The sequence below is a fragment of the Pectinophora gossypiella genome, chromosome 2 (assembly GCF_024362695.1).
Source record: "Pectinophora gossypiella chromosome 2, ilPecGoss1.1, whole genome shotgun sequence".
NCBI lineage: Eukaryota > Metazoa > Arthropoda > Insecta > Lepidoptera > Gelechiidae > Pectinophora > Pectinophora gossypiella.
In genome coordinates this window covers 10,815,287-10,838,437 of record NC_065405.1, presented here as the reverse complement: position 1 = coordinate 10,838,437, position 23,151 = coordinate 10,815,287, and the positions used below count along the sequence as shown (strand labels likewise).

At 39.0% G+C, this 23,151-nt stretch overlaps 1 protein-coding gene across 2 annotated transcripts in view; it reads left to right on the top strand.

Annotated features, from left to right (window-relative positions):
* LOC126375918 (uncharacterized) overlaps window positions 1–23,151 on the top strand; it is a 57,053-nt gene that overhangs the window by 10,020 nt on the left and 23,882 nt on the right. For both annotated transcript variants that reach the window (XM_050023025.1, XM_050023017.1), the window contains exon 2: window positions 5,734–5,938. In XM_050023025.1, the coding sequence (XP_049878982.1) occupies window positions 5,825–5,938 (114 nt within the window). In that variant the 5' untranslated portion in view covers window positions 5,734–5,824. The remainder of the gene's footprint in view (window positions 1–5,733; window positions 5,939–23,151) is intronic.

The window sequence follows — 23,151 nt, the reverse complement described above, 5'->3', positions numbered from 1 at the left end:
CCTGTGGTCGCAATCCTCAGCAGTGAGGGAACGATGATGAAGAAGACCGTTTTACCTATATATCTTTCACATCCATAGGCTATTGAAATTGAGACTCTAAATATGAGAAGTTGTAACTGGTTTCGGCCGCGGCTAGTTGCCTTCAGGTATTTCCACGCCTTTCCGGTCATGCTATTAATGTCAATTGTCTAGTGCTTACTTCGCTGCTTGACTGCCTCCTCTTGTCATATAGTAGTTAATTTCCATCTGACACCAACCTACTTACTATCTACTTAGTTTTTAAGTCACGTAAAAAAAAACTCTTTCGTTCTAAAATAGTAGATTCACCTACTATCAGGTGAGATTGTGGTCAAACGTGAACTTATGGATGAACAATGGATGAAGAATAAAGATTTTGACACTTTGTTTTCATTGAAAATCAGGTAAATAAAACGTTTTTAAAGTAAGTACAGGTAAGTTAGTGTGCAGGGCGTCATTTTACGTTTCCAATAGCGCTCAATCCTAGCAAGTTCCCTGTACACTATTACACACTGTTATCCATTGAATGTTAATGCGACATGCGCGTTCCCTAGCCTGTGATTACCTGTATCGATGCAGTAACGTGCGTCTGCGGCGTCACGACAACAACAATGCTGCATTTCTTCTCATAATTACGTCATAGGTCAGGAAAAACTCGGTTAAAGTTCTTTCATAGATAAAGTCACGCCGTCGTAATCCTCATTGAAGTTGCCTGTGCTGCATGTGTTTATGTTGGCCGAAGGGTTCACCCGTAAGAAAACTGCTTCCATTGCTTTTCTGTTTCAAGATAATGATTGTAAAATAGCTTCAAGTAAATATAGGTGACCGGACCTATAAGTATATTAAATTACTGACTCAGACGGGACTTGAACCCGCAGCTCTTACCAAGCCGGGACGAGCGTGTTAACCATTCCACTACCGGGTTCTCCTCCTGTCCATGCGAAATTCTTTCGACCTATGTAATAAGCCGATGCCGGTTTTCGAGCTTTATCTTTGTAAATTTCCCTAAGCACGAGTAAGTGCTATAAAACAAAATAAATCATTAAGTATATTAAATTACCTAAGTAGATACTTGTATGTGTATTATGCCAAAAACGAAATGATCCATAATGTCTACTACAGACCCTAATGCTCTTTTCATGCTTGAAATTACATGAGAATATGAAAAAGACGATTATTTATAGAAATTATATTTTACTAATAATAACGAATCTACATCTACCTTACCTAGGCGTCTCATTGTCGGCGCTAATGTTCACTGTTTTGTTCGGCCAAGTAGTTAATGCCATCTGCGGCAACTCTACAATAAGTCACGTCAAAAAAAAAAACTGTTCACTGCATAAACACTTTTCTATAGGTAAGTACCTATATAATAAGTATACACGTAATCTAAAGTTATGTGCAGCTTAACACCCGGACAAAACATCAAACGCGCCCGATTACGCAATAGCAACAGAATATTAACAATTACAACTAATTATAAATACACAGAGATAAATTAAACATTCGTGATGTATTCCTATTAGATAATTTGACGCAACTGCATGGTTAAACTTATATAATTGTCGGATTGGTGCGTCATGTCGAGGTCGGCTCCGCGACCACCCCGGGAGGACGACCACTGCGTCGTGACAAGATATCTCATCATCATCACGCCACTAGGAAACGCATACAACTGCTTATAAAAAATAGCTACACGACGCGTCGTCAGCACCCATTAAGATGATCTAACTCCACCTCTTCACGGTCTTATGCGCTCTCCGTTTCTTTGTGCTCATAAAAGGTGCTTGACTGCTCTTTGTGTGTTTTGTTTCGATAAATTAATATGATAAACTGACACTGTAAAGTTGAGTAAAAAATCCAACGAATCTAAAAATGTTTTGCGTAACTTTAAAAATAGTAAACAACAAGTTAAAGTGAGAAGGTTGCATATTACACGGTATTGAAGCGCCGTCTTAAACTGGATAAACATTTGTCGCTGTGGTAGGTACGTAAGTTGTGTTTAATGTTTTAATTTAAGTAAGTACTTAGTTGTGGAGCGATGTTACCTTGTTGACTTAGGTGGTAGTTAGTGGGTCGAAATTATGTTTTGAGTAAGTATTGGCCCCGATTCCTGCAAACACCGCATAATTTTATTTTAAGTTATATCCGTCATTTTCATACCCGTCGAAAAGGAAAGGGACGGATGATTCACAGCTCTTAATTTTAGGAAGAATGAGTAAATGAATGTGTCGGGTTATTGACTGATGTAAAATTTTTAGACGGTTGGTTTAGATTTGTGCTTAAAATTGACGTGTGTTCCATAAATTTTATGCTTGTCAATTACCCGTCCCTTTCCTTTTCGGCGGATAAGAAAATGACAGATATAACTTAAAATAAAATTAGATGGTATTTACAGGAATTAGCACCATTGTCTTAACTCCGTGGTTAGATCCTGTAGGTGTGCTCGCCTCATACGCACAGGTACCGTATCGGCCGAATTCCACTACATTCGTGCTTCCACCAACATTAGATGCAAGGAGTTCTCAATGAATTTGCATGACGACTTTTACATACCTAATCGAATGCTAAAATGTACGATCTACTCTGAACCGGCGCATGTATGAAACGATAGATGAATATGGAGTAAGCAAGAGAACTGTGTCAGGATCGAAGCAAATGGAATTCTATAGTCTCTGCTTACCCCGATGGGAAATAGGCGTGATTATATACGTGTGTATATAGGTTTGTGGAAAACATTTTTGGACCAGTAAATTGAATGAATGAATGAATGAATAAGAATTTATTTCGGATTTGAAATCCATAGTGTTTTTCACGGGATCCACTTATGTAATCTGAAAATTTGACAGGCCCGGTTTTGTACAGAAGCTACTGCCTGCCAGACCACCCCAATTACAGGTCAGGTCACATAGGTAATTCCGATAACACATTTCTTGAGCAAATATATGGGCTTCCTCACGATGTCTTCCTTCATTGCTGAACACATGGTAATAATTTAAGATGCAAACATGAGTTCGAAACCAATAAGTTTAAGCCCGTAAAATAACATCATTAGGTACTTACATATAAAATTATGAATTCGAGAATTTTTTCACACCTCGCCTTTTACTTTCAATAGCAAATAACTTTAATTATTATAAAGCCTTTGGACGACGTACGCTATCTGTCAAGTGAATTCCGGACTCCAGTATAGCACGACTCAGCACGAGTAATGTAGCGACGCAAGCGCAGCGTGGGTCGCGGCGTGGAAAGGTGACATTGACATTGAAGAGTTGAGGGGCAAGGCGAACTGCACCAACCGTTGACCTGCCAGTGTTTACCAACAGATCACACACCAGATTATCATATCAACCATTTATTAACTTGTTATTTTATGGCACAGAATCGATGACGAACGTCATCTTATTTAAAGATTCCATCTAATTTTAATCGGAATCACAAAATATCTAAGGAATAAGAGTTCATATTGAAATATCAGGATTGTTATTACTTTTACGAAATTATTTTCTATTTACCGGTTCAGATTAACCCAATTATCCTGAATAACCCAACCTCAAGACAAATGACGTCATAAATCGTCTGAGTTACACGTGCTTACCAATAATACCAATGGTGTCGATACAGTTTAAAAAGGACTCTCAGCTCTCACACTTGGGATCGCTCAGTAAGATAAGGTGTGTAGTTCCCACGAGGTACAGGGCTGAGTCAACTGGTCTGAAGGCTGACATTGCCCTGGTTGGGCAACCCGTACGTGCTAACGAGCCCGAACGACGTGCTGCGAAAATACTAAGGGCGTTGCTGTTTACAAGTTATTGCTCTACAAACAGAACACACTTCACGCTCCGTCATGGTCACGAGCACAACTGTAGCAACTGTATGAAACTTGTGCGAATTGGTTCTTGGAAGATTAATACGCGCTGTGTAAATATGTGGTATGGGATTTAAAAGGTTTCGTGTTTGGATTGATTTAAGGGAGGATTGCCGATTGGAATTGAATAGTAGTACAGATTACTAAATATTTACGTACTTACTGGTAAGTTTACTAATATTGAAATTTTTGATACCTAATTAATACTTAGTAGGTACCTACCACGAGACAAGCAATATTCGGCTTCGTTTATTCCAGTGTTCAAATGCAAACATCGTGAGGAAACCCACATTCCGAAATAAATTTCGGAGGTATGTGACCTAAACTATATTGGGGTGGTTTTCCCTTCGCTGGTTGGAAGGTCAGATAAGCAGTCGCTTCTGTAAAAAACTAGACTTGTCAATTTTCAGGTTAGGTAAGCGAACCCTGTGAGAAACGGCATAATACCGGATTTTCTTGTCAAGTCATACTTATACAATTAGGACTTATAAAACTCTTCATCGTATTCTAATATACATTATCAATTAATCTTCGATTAAATAGCTGTGCACAGTCGACGACTAAAAAATCTAAACAACAGCTTCCTGATAGCAATCAACAATTAATTTCGACACCGATGTTGTTTTTTTTTGTAATTTCGCAGTAATGGATGATACATAGTGAGGAAAAACATTGAGAAAAAATATCCATTCATCCGTGATATCGATAGTGGCAGTCATAGATCATAGTGCAACGGCTGGCCCTGAGCTGAGGCTATTCTCCACCACCTCACGCGCATGGACTAATGTCCATATAATAATTTTTAGTACTAGAGTGATTTCTAGTAAGTACTAGAAATTATTACATAAGGTACTTACTCTAGATTATTAATTTATTAATTGCGCATCAAAATACTGGCAAAAGAATTTAGGTAGACTTTATCCTTCTCTAAAATAAAATAAATCCAAACCGGTATCAAAAATACGACTTGTACATTTTGCTTTTTATAGATTTTGGTCGGACGGCATTCTATCTTGCGCAGATAAAAAAGTTCAATAGGTACCTGTACCTATTTACCAACAGAGCGTAAGCAAACTGATCAGAACTGGAACATATGAATTGTGTGGCAGTGCGCAGCCTCGCGACATTGAACGACATTGATTACGATCGTAAACTTGACAACATCTTCCGGGGGTTGTTGACCGATCGAAATTTGTTTTCCAATTCACTGACCCAGCGTAAAGCAGGGCCGGTTGCCGCACACCGCCGCGCTGCCGCGGCCGGCTTATGCAAATATTGCCACCGACATATACACCAGAGTGAGCTTTTCAACAGGCCCCGTTATATAGACGTTAGTTTACTGTGAAATCAATTTATTATTCAAGGTTTTTACTACTTTGCGTGATCGTTTACCGTATTATTAGAAGTCAGCATAAAGTAGTAAGTAGTGGTCGACATAAAAAATCCTTTACGAGCTTTTTGTTGACGCTTGGGTGACGCTAAGCGATGGTTCAAGCAAAATGTAACACTTCATTGTTTTTTTTTATTATGACCGCACATTATGAATGATTGTGAATGTTTGTAGGCTATTATGTGCTATTATTGTCGCCTGCGTGAATAAGTCCGTAGGTGTGAGGTGTTTAGAGATGCGTGCCGCGCATCGTCCTGTGCTTGCTATGCAGAGCGTGCGCCTGCGCTCACCCGCCATTCACCACCTCGGCTAAAGCCGTATACTAAGCAGTGTACAAGGAAGATACAGCGTACTTACTAATATAGGAAAAAACAATAGTTATTATGTTTACTGTTTATATAAATAAATGATCAGCCGTAAGAATAATTCTCTAAATATATAATTTTATTTGTTACAGATATCACGACCGCAATGATTCTGAGTACTTGAGGAGGTCGCTTCTCGCGTGAGACTGTGCTGTGTGATGGACTAGCTAGTGTTGTGTCAGGATGCACACGATGGACACGATGGGCTACGGCCACAAGAAGTACCGGCCGCCTCTGTCGCCCACCAGCTTCTACCAGCATGACATGTACTCGCGGCACACCACACTACGCCCTCAGGTACGTACGCACTGAAATAAGTATTGTTTACATCTACTTTAAGAACTCTATTTATATTTGTAATGAGAAAAGATTCGTTTGAACAGCCATGTCATTGAAATCATGACGCGATCATTAAAGTACACGTTCAGATTACAGTTACCTGCCAAACGAGTACTTGTACGACTCTATTTATAATTAATAAAACACCTACAAGTGATATCAAGCTCAGACCCGCACACTCGAACTTTCCGATCGGCCTAACTGTTATTTGATTTCTCAATTACTCAAGCCGTCAGTGGGAAAATATCAAGTGTCCATTAATTGTACATCACTTTTTCCTTGAATGTTGATTTCCCGTTGTGACACAGAAAATAACACAATTGGGAGTTCGCAGTGGACGTCCAGTGTGTCGTCAGCTGCGTCGCTTCCACAGTTTGCAACATTATAATGGTTCAAGACTTCATGTGACGTATCAATAATATGGTATTAGCTTCAGCAAGGGTTCTAGTTGGTCATTAAACTGTATAACTGAGTGCAGCGAAATAGAACGAGCTTGTTTCAAAGGATGTGTGGATTCTGTGTAGTTGTGTCGGTCTGGTTTCTAGGAGTTGTCCACGTGGTGTCCCGTGTCCTATAATTTTCGAGATGATACGAATCAGCCGGCATTATCCGGCGCAGGGCCGTGGGTCAGTCCCGTTAGCGGTGCAGCGTGGCCGCCGCACGAACGGTACCCGACAATGATCGTTAAGACTGAATAAAAGCGCCCCACTATTCCTATCCACACACAAAACGACTGTAACTACAAATTCTACCTTTTTAAGAGTTCAAAAGAAAGCCGAGTGACCAAAGCCTTAGGATGATGATTCTATAAACAAATAGATTTTTTATAGAAACCGAAAATGTATCGTTTAAATGGAACCACGATGTTGAATGCTATATTTATTAGATTTTATCTTAAAGTTCGATCAATAGTTCTTAGGTACCACTAACACGTAGGTATCCATTCTGCAATTCTGATCCGAGTTTCCTCTTACGAGGATGCCAGTCGTGAAATACGTATAAAGTTGCCGGAAGTTTGTTTCAATCGTAAAACCAATTTGTCAAGCTAATATTAAGTTACCTTCAAGACTTATTTGGACTGCTTAAAGTACCTACTAATTATTAAGGCATACACGAACATCGTTTAATAGAAACGGAAAATTATACACTAACGAGCAATAAGAGTGTTGTAGAAGGTGGTTTGGTTTGATTTGTATTGTTGACGGTCATATCAGTTAACTGTATTTTATCAAATCTATTATTAATCGGGAATGATCGGGTTATCGATGAGCTGCCCGTCCGCCGATCGCACGGTGTCGTTCACCGTCGCAGCCGCACTACCGTTACTCTCTGCTTCATCTAGCCGGTATCGAATCACTTGTTTTCTATTATAATACTTATTCATTACTTACGCGTGTGATTGTTTCCTCATAAAATACGAGAATCTTCATAGCTTTTAACTTATCAGATAAGGTCAATTTACGTGCACGATTGTTTCAAAGAATTTACTCAGTATATATTTTCAAGGTTCATAGTTTTGTTTGGTGGCCCTTTTCCGACAACTGTGTGCTTTCTGTGTCATCTTGGACACGTTGCGTTGTCGAGACCGATGCTGCGTCGCGTTGTCGCGTGACCCCACTAACATTAATATTAAAGCGTTTCTCCAAAAACGGGACACCGTTAATTTGAACTTGACGCATTCCTTCAGAAATAACGAGTTATTTAATAAGGCGGTGATGTATCCCCGAGGCGGTTTGTGTGAAAGAATTCACTAATAGGCACATTTAATTAGATTGGTCTATAACAGTAGTTATTAACTTGACAGTGTAATAACATACCTACGTATTTGCAATGGGCGCTTCGCGAATACAATTTTTTGCAGTACATTCCAATATCATGATGGCGTACTAATGGACAATACGAGTCCAAATACTCGTAGTTCAAAAGTGTTGTTCGATCTAAACCAGAACATTAAAAAAAGCATTGATATTTCTTAAAGTTCAGGACACCTGAATCTGAATATTGACCACAGTTCATTGAGATTCTATTACGTGACGGGAACAAAAATAAATAAAAGAGTACGTACTTACTTGATCTCATGCTCTAGTGAGCTACATCGACCATAATTTTGTGAAGTCATTATGCCCCGGGCTGCTTTGCTCGCTTTAACCTGGAAGCTATGTAGTAGGTAAGTACAGATTTCATATAACAATCGAATATTTACGAGTAGCCAATTTATTTATAGTATATGTGAATGATGCGCCTTGATTTTTGCATATAATATCTCTCGCTAAATACTAATACTTTATCGTGCCTAAGACGCGAAATGTGAATATCGCTTTTTATGTAGCTGCAATGAAATTATAAAATAAAATTGCACAAAAAAAAAAAATTGAAATAAAGGACTACCTACATATTATATTTTTTTGGTAATCCGAAATACCGCCTAAAGCTCTACAAGCCATACCGACCTTCCAACTTCATTAAAAGTAATATTGTATTACAAAAAAGAAAAAGTTTAGGAATATTTAAGTATTCACGAGAAAATATTCGACTCTATGAGAAATGCCTTTGTTTATATTATTTATACAGTTCTATTCAGTATCCCCTGCATGACTGTTGGGGAATTCATTTAAGTACTTAATGCAAAGAAGATATGGCTCCTTATTATTCTGTAAACAAAGTTGAAATCAATTAGGATACGAGAAGATCTGGTGGTACCTTTCCGTGGTGATATACTGATAGCCGTTCTTTATAAAATATTGGTCATTGTAAGATATTCTCTTATTCTCGCGTGTGTGACTATCCGAGACAAATTCTTTGGCTTGGGTTTACGTATGTGAGGGATTGGTGGACATTCACAGTTTTATTTCTGTGCAGTGTCGTAACCGGAGTAACGGTGAGGTCGACTGTGTACACTGTGACAGAGACCGCGGCGTGGCTAACGGCGCTGGCGACAGCACGCACTTTGACAGATTTTATTGTACTTATGGTTTTGTCAGGAAGATTTAGTGTAATCCGATAAGTAGCTTTGACAGGCAGAGGAACGATCGATTTGCACAGGTTGTATATGGTAACCATTACCCAAGTAGGTACCAATATGTATCATAAATACTTTTTTGCACACACAGGAAATAAAAAGAGAAATAGAAAGAGTAAATTGGGTGGACTAAACCTGTGTTTGTGAGTCTGGATCCACGAAGACCACGACGATACAGAACAAGGGATCTATTGACATAGTCCACGGAAATATTACTCGTAAAATCTATTTTATAATTAGTAACCCACTTTGCTGGACAAATGGAGAAAAAATATAATTTAATAAACTGAATAGGTATGTGGAGCAGCAGTGTTAATTCTAACCAAAAATATTTTTAAGTGCAATATTAATAAATATACTATGTGAGCTACTCAGTGTAATATAAGTGATAGAATAATAAATCATGCTTCTTGATCGTGATCGACGGTTTTTTTACCAAATCTTCTGCATTGCACATTAATTTTTATAATAGAAATATTACAGCAGCCACGCCGTGATGCTTCCAACAGGTCTAACAATTTCCTTATTAGGTCACGCGGCGTTTCAAAGTGATGCGTTATAAAGTTTTTATGGCATTTTTTCAAACAATTAACTTATTAACTATAATATGTTTATTGTACATTTTTCAAGTTGTAATTTAGATTATATATACAATTATAATTAAAATTCCAAACGCGAAACGCAGGTTAATATTACTTCATCATTTTTAATAATATAAGTAAGCAAATTCTAAAATATTCACGATGTGAGACCGTTATAAATTTATGGATTAATAAAGCGCAGTAACCGATACTAAACATGGGCACATAGAGTAGTGTAAGTATGTGTAGTGTTATGACGTAAGAGTGGTTGGCAGAAGTGAGCGAGCAAAGCCTGTGAGCTGCGTACCGTGTCCGCACGAGCGGGCAGCGGCGCGGCACCGCTCATCTCCACTCCGACGATGAAAAAATCCAGGAAGCCACAGCCGCCGATGCCGCTGATGAATAAAGAATGGACTTCCGCATGTTTAATTACCTCCTACGCCGCACCCGCAGACGTAGGCACAACAATACCCGCACTTTTTATACCCATACAATATTTATGGACACGCGCCTGACCGTAAAGACACGCGCGGGTAAAGTTATCCATAATTATGTAATAATCCATAATCATTAGCCGTAAGATCAGTCAAGTGGTGCGGCTCAAATCAGTGAGAGCTTTCGGAAGTAGATACTTAAATTGTCCATATTTTTTCCGCTTCACAGGTTGTTTTAAGACCAAGTTGCAGGAATGATGAAGATTTATATCGTGGGGCTAATAAGTAATCGTCAGCTTGTTTGTAGGACACGGATGTTAAATTGTTATGAGGTGGAAAAACAATCGCGGAGATAGGTATCTGGCGTGCGTGAATAGATAGATAGCGCCTGTGACCGGCGCGGGCGCCGCTTGAGAACCACTGCGTGCGCATTGTCCGAATGTCGGCTGAGCGTTGAACCTCGGGTCGGGTGTCACACAACGGTTTTCTTCACAAACACCAAACCGGAGTATTGTGTCAATGATCTCCACTTCCTTGCTCGAGAATTCCAAAACTATGGCAAACCTACTCCAAGAACAAATTCTCAGTTCGCAACGCCGCATTTAAAAATTATAAGTGCCTAAGTAGTTATGCTTACTAACAAGTACTTACTTAAGTCGTTTAAGAGTAAAGTTGTTGAAAAGTAGAATAATAGACGCAGTTAATTAATCGATTGAAATCGAGATAAAATTAAATAGTCACTCTATCTAATGGGGATGATGTACTGCGCGCATTGAACTGGAAAAACTTAATGAGTCATGTTAAGGGAAATTAATTTTACAAATGAACAGTCGACGTGTGCCGCCGGCGCTGCGCGTGCGCGCGTGACGTGGTACTACCTAGGATCGCAGCTCCAATTAACTTGTTAACGTTATTTTATTCGCCTATTACTTTTATTGCATCCTCCTCATTGTTTTACCACAATCTGCTCTATTAAAGTACTGTTCTAACGGTTCACATGGAAGCTCGCAGTTATGTTATCAAATGGGCGTACTTTGTATCGCGTTGTTAATTTAGGCATCTTAATATTAATAACTTTATCAGGTAATTTGGGTGATGTAGAAGTAAGGCAGATTTTTTAAAAGTAAACGTGGATCCTTATATATAAGTGGGTAGTTGTTTTTGAAGTAGAAGATCGATGATGACGACGCGAGAACGGCCTCAGAGCGAAGCGGGGAGCTACTCGTGGGCGATTTCAATTCCAAAATGTAGCGTATATGGCAAAGCCCTTATTTATACCTCCGTCGCAGAATACGTAGACTACACAAAAAGAGCAAAATCGTATCGAACGATCGCAGGTATCATCATAGTGGCGTGTTGTACGTTTTTGCATCATGTTATTTAAGAAGCGGCCAACCTTCGAGTCGCTGTTTTATTGCATCCCACTCCGGAGAGGACATTAATTCGTCTGCAAATTCCATCTATGTGGGAAACCATCGCAAATTGACTCGTGGACACAATCAGTAAACCATCAACGTAACTTTGTTTGAAAAAAAAAAGTATTATTCCGTCAGAATAAATTAAATTTACTAATTTTATGACGCGTGGGAGACCTCCATTGTTTAAAATTCTTGACCATAACAGTATTTTCGTTTAATATTATTTTTAATTTAGCTTCTGTTGATTTATAATTAATTTGTGCCTTGATGTCTCAGTATTTTCATATCAGGTATTGTTTTAGGACTGTTCCAATAGAGCTGATGGAACAAAAGGCGAGTATGTGCAAAAGTGCGCAAGCCGGCGGCGGGTCACGATTTAAAACTCGTGTGTGATCGCGCGCCCTGCGGCGAGTAAATCCTCGTATATTTACATTCGTTAGGCAGAGGGAGTACAAACGCACAGATCCGATTGCAACTGCATTTAGATTGAATCACGAACGCTCAAGTGCATGTTGCCATCAGCATTGCGTGCCCCAGCTTTTATACTTTGCCAGAATGCTAGAACTACGCGCTCCGAGCAAATGTGTTACTTTAGTGGCTTAGTGATTACTTAGCGGTACAAATCTTTAAGAGCCTGCCTGAAAAATGTAAGTAAACAAACATGACAATAGGTACTTTATAAATACGGGACTTACTTATCTCTAAATGATTCCACCACCGTCTTTTTATTATAAAACAAAAATAAAAATATTTAATCAGAAATAACAAAACATTATTTTCAGAAAACCCAGTCGCGTAATAAAAACTAGGTGAGATCTCTGAGAGCTCGTCATTTAAGTTGTCGTAACGTGGTGTAATGCAAGAGGTTTGCCTTGCACTTGCGCTCGCGCATCTTCAGTCAACAGCCGGCCCTGAGACAACCGGCTCCGGCGTGACCCCCGCTCCGGGCTCTTGCAGCTGGACTCAACCGGTGCTCTTATCTCTTCATATTGTAATGTGACCACTACTTCCACTCTTATGGAGATTTTTTCTAATTATTAACCGTTTCTTGGGCTTGATGCGGAAGATAGATTGTGTTGAAGAACCGGCTTAAATAAGGAAATTCATTTTAATGTTTAACATAATGTTATTAACATTCTTATTAGGTCTACGTGTTATTACATAACAGACATTGATGATTGAAGTAAGTACTTTTTTAAAAGTGAGTAAGTACCTGTAACAGTATTTTTTGGGCCCTGAATGCCAAGTCTAAATCATTGTGATCGAATGGAAATCTTTCTCCAGGAATGAATTACTTATGTCGTTTGTTTTGCGCCGCGGACCCTCTATTACAGGCTGCGCTAACACTTTATTGTACGTTCTTAATGCGTGTTTCTTATTATCTCCAAGTGCTACTGCTATTGAAGCTGTAATTTAGTTCCACCGATAGAGCTTCAACTAAATAAGAGTTCTTCGTTTTCAACTCGGAAATCTTTATGGCAAGAAGTCTTAATCCTTTTGTATAAGTCGGTATCTACCTACTCATATAATTAAATTCAACAAACTATGAGCTTGGTCATCGATTTTATCATGCCCTGTGTCATATTTCATCACGAGGCATTATATCAAGAAGCTTTTACTATGCAATTATCTTTGGCGTAAGTACTCTTCTGGCGAGAAATGTAGTTAGGTTTTATTTTTACCGGGCTACGAGTATATACCTGTGCTCAGTGTGGCGGTAACCTGTCCTGCACTCCTGGTTTATTTTTAGTTATAAACTTATCCCTTCACTGGATTTAATTTAATTAATAAAATTATCATCATTATGCGAGATATCTAATTTTATTGTAATGGAAAGTCTGAGGCTTGTTATATAAAAAGTGCGTTGAACAACAATTGTATTTGGGCCGCGTACTTACTTGTTTTTGTGGTTGGTCGGAGTGCAATGCCCAGTGGGTGGCGAGAAGCGAGGAGTACATTGGTTTAGTTGCGAATATTTACCAAGACAAAGGCCGCAAGGAAAGTAGTCTTCACTGGGTCATGCGGCCAGCCTTTCTCTCGCACTCGGGGTACAAAAAAATATTATTTTCCAGCTGATTTCGTGATACTACCCATTTCGCTCATTGAAATAGTTGAGAAAGTATTTGCCTTTGTAGCTTTTATTTGAGGCGCAAGTGATTAATCACATCGCTTGGCGAGGCGAGACTGACTTTCTAGGGGAAGTCATTAGAATCATGTGATAGATGGCCTACCAACAAACATTAAAGTAAATGCTGATAGGTACTTAATGAGTGGGTTTTCTTTGTATTGTCAAGATTAAGCGCGTTAACTCGTTTACCAAGCTGTAGATTAGTCTACGAGGGTCAGACCGATCGTGCGCCCCGCTGTGTTTTATCATACATCAAGGATCCTCTGAATGGAGCTAGCCTAGATATCAGATACCTGTATTGAACAAGGTTTAGCCTGTCGGGGTGCCAACGCTTGTGGATCTCGGCCGATGTATTGAGCTACGCCAAAGCACGCGGCCTGCGCTTTGCATTACAATGACCGCATAGTTTCCTTGTCACTGCGTGTTCGCGTCCAAAGAATTTACGCATAGGTAAAATGTACTATTCTTTTTCTATATACTGTAGGGACATTTAGGATTAGGCTCTTAGATCTAAATCAGCTAATCTCTGAGTATTAAGTATTTTGTGTGGCTCTAGATTTATATAGGGTTGTTTTCTGAAAATCTTAAATCTATTTTTTCTATATACCTATCGGTAGCGACGTTTTACAAAAAAATAATTCCTAAGTTCTTTATAATCCGATTAGAGAGCAGACTGATAAGCTGGGCATGGAACATTTTTTGATCGGATTAGGACGAAAGCGATCTCACGGGCTGTAGGAGAGTTTCATTCACTTTATCCTCCGTGGAAAATCGTGTGTACCGCCTGGTTATGTTTTCATTTATTGCAATTACAGTACTTAATCCTGAGGTAATAACTTCAAGTTCAAGAAAAAGGTCACTAAAGCTTGACTTACACGATCACCGGCTGAAGTTTGTGGCAATCGTATTAGCACGACTAATTGCCTGCGGATAATGGTAGTAAAGACTTATACTAACACAGGCTCAAAGCACGAGCCTTTGACCGCACGGGTTCAACGCACCCCGTTCAGAGTGGCTAGACTGCGCACATTATACCTTTATCCCAAATCTATTTTACAGACTTGTCTCAGACACTGTTTAAAGACTTCAGAGAGGATTTTAGAAGTTTGACGTCCCTTTGTGCAAACCCTCAGTTAACGAGGTAGGTATCGTTATGCACACTGGGTTTTTACTTAAAAATACACAGATAATTAATTGCTTTTTCATTGTAGTTTAATCACGTAATGAATTTAATTATGCTATATTGGTACTTATTATCTATCTACTTCAAGAGTTTTTAGTAAAAGATGTAATTGTAAATATGGTTAAGTGTACTTTTGTTTGTATCAATGGATGTACGTCGCGATGGTGGCGTGTTCTATATTCTATCAGCCCATTATTTTCTTACTCTATCGGTAATCGTGTGCAGTTGTTAGGACACGCGATGAAAGGTATAAGGACGCTGCCTTAGATCCGTTTTTATGACTATATTTGGAATAAATGCTTATTATATTTCCATACAAACACCGCAATATAGTAGATGGTAAAGTACGTCATACTTATACTCCATTTAATAGATTTATCCTCATAAGTTATCAATGACAAATAAGTATGTAAGTACCTGTGAGGAGTTCTCACAATATGTCATTTTATTCATTCGCACGATAGGTATAATTGTTTGGAACTGGTCCTCAGTGGAATGCAGGTTGATTACTAATCTGTAGCTGGTAGTTGCAGGCTCGACCGATCTAAATATTCATGAGCTGAACGCAAACGCGAGCGAGATCATCTTGTGTGAAAATCATTATGAGAAGTATTGTCTCATGTACACACATTTAAATGTGTAAGTAGATATGTATTTTCTTGCTAACTCATCTGTGGCAATTTCTTATTTCATTCGTAAATCTATAAGGTTGGAAATTCCGACTGTTGTCGTCAGATCTGGCAACCCATGTTACCTAGGATCGTTGAATGGCGCATAGGAACGGGGGTGATGAGTAAGGTTTTTTTTATATTATTTAAAGTTAGTGTTTTCTGTCTCGTTATTATATATTATTACTGAGTTAGTCATTTTTCATTTCGTTATAGACCTTTAAACATTCCTAATACCTTTATTGTTACATAAATGTACTTACAAAGAAATAATCTAAAATATGATAAGCCCATAGATAAAGTATCAGCTTTATAAGAAGCTGCAATAGACTGTAACAATAAGAATATTAATTAGGTACCTATTCTAGCAAATTACAGGTTGCATCTATAAAATGCACCACCGGAGGGTATTGCACGTGCAGATATTATAGAGGATCGTATAATAAGATGATTTATTGAAGCTTTACAAAGATTATGTCCGAGCATTATATAATTATACTCCGTAAGCAAAAGTAAGTTTCCAATAACTGACATGCCAATTTTAATTCGCCATTTATCATTTTTAATGAGGAACTAAATATGATGGATGGCAAATCCGCAGCCCTTTGTGACAGTGACTACTCCTCTTGTCAGGACCAAATGAAATTCTCAATACAATGCCTCGTAAATCTCGCTCACAATATTCCATTCGCACTTTTATTCAAGTTCTCGTTGTTGTGTGAAAGTTGTAATTTTTTTTCAAGGCATAAGTGCAGGAGCCGGGTCACGAGCAGCGTTCGAATCATCAGTCATAAATGTAATTTCATCCTTTGAAACTTCGAATTAAATTGTATAATCAGGTATTAAGCCGCAGATGAAATCATGCTGCAATAATTTATACTTTATTGTGTTGTAATAAGCCCAATTATACCGATGATCACTCCATCAGACTTCCGGAATAATCAATGTAGATACACGTATTTTGTACCAATTATAATAGCTAACAATACTTTTATAATTCATAAATTTCTTAGCCGATTTGTTTCCGATAAATAAGAACTTAATACTTTATCCTCATGAACGTTTTTTCCAAGTTTATAATAAACAAAAAAATCGTTTCAGTCAGTGTGCCGTCTTCACGTCTTGACTCATCATATATACGTATGTTTAAAATTGTCCTTGGTTGGGACATTCCAAACACGAACATTTCAAACATATTAAACCGCCCTTTCCTTAAACCTTTTCCTGGGTCCTTTTATAAGGATATACCTACCAGTACAGGTATCGAATTTGTATGGAAATTTTGAAGCAAGTTGTTCGGACGTGAGCAGTGGGAGGAAGTGGGTGAGTGACCGGGGCCTTGACCCACAAACCGACGCACTTGGTCAGGGTCCCTTCGTTTCGGCTCCGCTTTGATTAGACACATTTGGATATTTAATATACTGTTACCTTCCCCGGCCTAGCGACCACGACCGACCAGTTTGGGACGGGAGAAAGTACCGTGATGAATGCGTGCCTTTATTAGCTATCTATTGTAACCACGCTCCATGGGCCCAATATAGCGTAGGCGATACAACTATAAACAGATGAAATTGAAATATCTCCTCGAATAGTGTTGTGGTCGATTTGGAAGTGTTACGGTAATGATTTTATCGAGAATTTGAGATGACTCACGAACGACTGCGGAACTACTTTCACCGTGTCACTTGTCTGTGTCAAGTGAAACAAATACGGTAAACGCGACATTGTAACCTCGCGTTGAGTTATGGCACAGGGGACACGTATGTGAATTCGACAATGTAGAAATGCAAACAAATGGTATCCAAATACTGTTCGTATATGTAAATATTTGTTTTGAATTTGAAATGTTGAAATTTTCTGATTCAACAAAAACACTGAATGAATACAAGCTTTTCATCAAAATTTCAAACGAGAACCACACTGAAAGCACACTATAGCTTACGAAATAACTTTAAACACGATTCCTATCTTTTTTTTTTGACGTGACTTACTTAACTACTTGGCCGGACAAATGGGGAGCGCTGAAGGCTCTCACCCGGTACAACGTTTAAGACAACAGGCCTGAGGGTGCCCAGTTGGGCGCGAACCTCGGCTTAGGGCGTCGTCTGAGAGGAAAAATATTTGAAAGAATTAATCGACCCTAGTGGGTCGATAGCGATAAGCGCTGAATGAGGGAAGTCGTCGACCACGCCGGCGGGGTCGGTATCGGGGACCTGAAGTGTTTGGTGTCGCGAGCTGATTGGCTGCCTCTATGGCTAGAGTAATCGGGACGTCGGGATCGTATATTACGTCCTTCGGACGCCGATACTTTTCAGTACCGTCCCTAAGCGGAATGTACTCGGAAGCCGCAACTACCAGGGGATTTGGGTGGTGCGGAGCAGAATCGAAAAAACGTTTGGAAGCTAATTTGAGCCATTGGGCAATGGTTGGCAGACCTTCCTATCTTTATTTGAAGTCATCTCCATTATTTTTTTCCTCCTAAATGGCTTCTGTCAACAGGGACAATTCTGCCAGCAGCGTCACGGTTGGGAAATACATATTTTCAGTGTACAGGAGCTCCAGAAGTTTAGGCCAAATGTTGTAACGCTGAGGGAAAGACGTGGCCAGAAAACCACCCAGCACAGGGCCTTGGTCCTACTGTTTCATGTTTTCCTTTCTTTTCTTTTTTTTTAATTCCAGTTTGTATTACATAATTTATAAGGTACGTACACTCATAATCACGGCTGAGTTCTCGTGGCATGCAGCACTTGTTTTTATGACAGCGTGTCATTGTGGCGTTACGTTATATTTCACGATTACACGTCAGTTATAGTGACATTACGTTCCGTTACCAACGGGCCCATTGATTGGTCTCTACTGACGTTGTTGAAACTACTAACATAGCTAGTATGAACATCACCAGGTTTTTGTCATCGTGTAGAAGAGAGTAGATTTGTTTACTTGCATTCTATAAAGCTTTGAGTTTCACAAGAAACTATTAGTTAGGCTTGAGTCTATTTTAGGCATCAGCTGAAATGATTATTTTGTAACTTGCTTCTTACTAATTTCGTAACTTTAAAATTTGCGTGGTGGAGTATGCTCCATACCGCTCTCCGGTTGATTGGGGGGAGGCCTTTGCCCAGCAGTGGGACGTATATAGGCTGATTATGTTATGTATTTAAAATTGTTGTTAAATGGCTTTGTGTGGAAAATAAATTTTATTATTATAAAAAAAAAGCAGGAGACCGTGTCCATTAAGATGAAGATGCTACAGTCTAGTTCAAGTGGTAGTCAAGTAACAAACAACTACGAAAAGCAACAGTGTCATACAATAAAATGTATATGGGATTGACATGACATGTCACCACACACACACACACACACACACACACACACACACACACACACGCACACACACACATACACACACACACACACACACACATATTGTGGTGTGTACTTTTATCCTACATTGTCGTTTTTCGTATTCGTATTGTCTAAGGCCCTTGGAAGTAACTGAATAATAAACATAATAGGTATATCTTCTGTATCTCAAACGTCTCATTTATTCTTAATCTTGGCCAGTAGAAAGTTATTTGAGTTTAGCGGCACGTTTAGTATATCGGCCGTAGTCTAAATACTTAATACTACGGCATCACGCGAGCAGGCTGCGATCAGAGTTTGGTCATGCTTGCGCACTGGGGAAAAAAGTAAGAAACTGTAGAATTTGTCAGCAGTAATCGTAGCTGGAACGGCGGCCGTATCGCACCGTGACGCGGGTACCGCTATCCGACACACTCGCGCCTGCGCCCGCGACGACGACGCTCTCAGCACCGCACACCACCGCTCAAAACATACACAAACACAAAACTTATATAACACAAGCAACTACGTTTTTATCTACAAATTCCTATCCGAATCCGTAAATGGACTAAGCAATTTTGCTCAAGTTCAATAACGTATGTAAGACGTAAAAACAAACGATGTACCTTGATGTTCCTGCACAATAAAAACAGCACTAGCATTCCACAACATTATTAGCCATAAAAGATGGGACCAAATGAAGCGTGCTGCGATGACAAACCCGAGATTTATATCGTCGGTGAGGTATGATGTCCATAAAAGCTAAGTCATTGGTAGCGGCGTACGCGCAGCTATCGGCGCGTCATTATGGCAATCAGCGAGCTATCCGCAGTTGAACGCTTTGGTTAGAAGCGGAGCTTAGAGCCGCATTCTTTACGTTATTTGCTCGCATTCTTACTTGAAAGATGACACCTGCGGTTTGTAGCTATTCTTCAACGGTGCAAGCAATGCTGTTACTTTATAAAGATTTAATCTTAAATGAAAATCGCTGTCAAAGGGTTTTATGAAATCGCTTTATTTGAAACAGGAACGGCTCTAGGAACATATTTAGATATATCTAAGACGTTTTCTTAACCTGACCGACGTCTCGGCCATGAAATATTAGTCACTGGACAACAGTTCAACAAAGTAATCTGCACGACCAAAGAATAGAGAACAACAAAAAAAGCGTACAAAAGATTACCCGAGACAAATTGCTGGTTAGAAAGATCATGATAACACGAAGAAAGAATGAAGTCACCAGATAGAGACGTGAGGCGTCTCCCGCTTGTAATATAATTAGAAACGTCTTTCAAAAAGCTAATGCGAAGTACGTTTTGTACCGGTATCTTTGTCATGCTTTATATTGAATTACGGAATGATTCTCTTTTTCTTCAATTGTGGCGACTAAACAAAACAAATATCTTCTTACAATTACGTTTCTTATGTCATGCCGCAATAACTCTGTTACATTTTATACTCATTACTCCAACTAACAACGTATGAGCTTACAATATCTTATGGCATCGGCCTTGATACAGTTCAAAGCCACGAATCTGTACGAATATATTAATGAGTGACTTTTTTATGATTTATAGAGACGTTTTAGTTTCGCATGTCAAGGTTTTTTGTCCCTTTATCAGTTGGTATGTTGGGGCAAACCATAGTAATTACCTGCGAGCATAAACTATATGGCCAGTTGTCCATGATTCATTTGGTTCACACAGACTGTGCGGCGATCGATTCTTGTTTTCGTCCCATAAAAAATACCTCAATAATAATTTCGATATTTTTTCTTGCACCTCCAATAGAACTATTTTGTTTTTGTCTACTACCAGTGTTAGATTTTTTGTCTATTATGATCTATTTATTGAGATCTTTTTGACAGTTGGTATGGTCCCAAACCAAGTAACATATATGTACTTACTACGAAATCGTGTCGTAGAGTGATAATAAGTAGAGCACTAATGGTTGTTATGTTTAAATGCTTATGTCACGTACGTATTTGCATATTATTTTTTAATAGAAAATTACTAGAACTGCGTAAATCTCGAAGGTTTACGTAACAAAAACTCTTCCTGCATCGGGCACAATGGTCGTAGATAATAAGCTCTATTATGTGTAATCTGTAGACGAAGGCTGTGGCACACGTCTGCTCATGTCAGGACCAGCAGACGAGTGGAACATTGTCTCACGAGGGTCTGAGCAATTGGAGTCATTAGAACAAGGAAAATGATGCGAATTAAACCGTCGCCGAGGACAACAAGACGCTGTCGCGCCATTATGGGACTCATTACAAGTTTTTACATAATTTAAATTCTATTCGTGGTGCCGGTTAGCGTGCGTTGTGTCTAATAGCAGCTAGAATCGCAATTAATCATAATTTGAAGATTATATCATTTCGGCATGATACCTCGGTGTTTGAGATATGTAGGTAAGCATCTTCAATGCTAGCATGACTAACTGCGAACAAATTCTATGTGTTCGCTATTCACCCCTGACCTACACACCGTCCGAGAACCTTGCACACCAATTACATTAACAAACATTGTGTAATTGACGAAAACTCATTTACACATTAAACACATAGGTACCTGTAATCCTTGCTTTTGTTTCTACTGAAATACTTAAACATCTGAAGGTTTTCAATCATATTACGTTTCTTCCCTCTCTCGGGCTCTCTTAGCTGTGGAGATTTAATAAAGCTGGAGGTTGTTAATATAAGTACCAATCCTTCCAGCAATGCTCTATAAAAGTTTCCGTCAGTTTAAGAAAGCTTATCTACTGCTTTCCTAGATGTTTTTTATGTAAGTAAGTATATTGCTTTTTTTTTTGACGTGACTTATTGTAGATTTGCCGCAAATAGCATTAGCTGCTTGTCTGGACAAATCGATTTTTATTGCATGCAGATTTGAGTATCTGTAGGTTATTTTAGGTACAACTACAATTGTAGGTAACGAGCGATGAATAGGTAATTATAGTTTTTACCTGAGTGTAAAGCATAGATATTATGAACTTGGTGCATGAGGTCGAGCGCATCCTCTGCAAGGCCGACCGGTGTGATCGATGCAAGGGCATATATTATGCAGGTCTCGCCGCAAGTGGGACTCGGTAACATGCCGGCAACCAATTAATGTCCTACAGCATAACGTTATCGCCGATTGGCTAACCTGCTTAACGACTCAGTGAGCGGTTTGAGCTTCATAAGCAATAATACTTACATACATTGTAAACAGTAAACATACAGCAAACTATACACTCTACAGATGTACGAAGTTGCCTCACTCAAAAGAAACATTTTTTTTACATGACTTATTGTACATTTGCCGCAAATGGCATTAACTACTTGGCCAGACAAATGGGGAGCGCTGTGGGCTCTCACCTGGTGCAACGTTTAAGACAACAGGCCTGAGGGTGCCTAGTTGGGCGCGAACCTCGGCTTAGGGCGTCCTCTGTGAGGATAATATTTGAAAGACGTGCCTTCCGAAGCACGGAGGAGCTCGAGGTGAAAACTTTTTTTTGTGGTCACCCAACCTATGACCGGCCTTTGCGAAAGTTGCTCAACTTTAACAATCGCAGACCGAGCGCGTTTACCGCTGCGCCACCGAGCTCCTTATATTGTGACATGGTATCAAAGTGCATATACATTAGTACTCTTGACCGTACTTCATTAACCCATTATAGAGTAGTTCGGTGATATGAAGGAAGCAAATAAAATCATGACATCAATTATTTCTGAGATCTAATTCCCACACTACTATAATACTATTATAATATGTGTCGTGTAATGTAATATACTATATTACTGATGTCAAGGTATGAGCCATGAGTTTATAGTACATACTAGGTAGGTGTTCAAGTTTAATAGCCACTACATAGGTTTATGTTAATAATAATGTTGTATGGTTATGCGAACATCTATGGGACTGTGAGTAGGTACCTACTGCAACTTGACTTTGAACGTGTATGGTCGCTCGATGGGTAGGTTGTACTATTTGTCAAGTATTGTTTTGACTGCTAAAACGGTAGTCGAAAAGGGTGAATTTCAACAAGTCTCATTTTTTTATCATTTCGGTGAGATTTTTTATTTTAATACTTTTCTTCACATATTTGACGACAAATAAAACTTTAACCTATTTTGAATTATGTGCGTGAGTGGGCATCAAATACGATCGAAACTTACTGAGATATTTAAAATTGAATTTTTATGAGTCCACTGAAATGATAAGTACCCACTGAAATGATATAAATGTACACCGAAATGATATAAATGTACACTGAAATGATAATGAGTCCACTGAAATGAAATTAACCCACGGAAATGATACAGTCAAGAAAAATTGTGCTGCTTAGCTAGGGTTCCGTACAAAGTGAAGTTCGATTTATAGATAAATAGCCTATATACGTCCCACTGCTGAG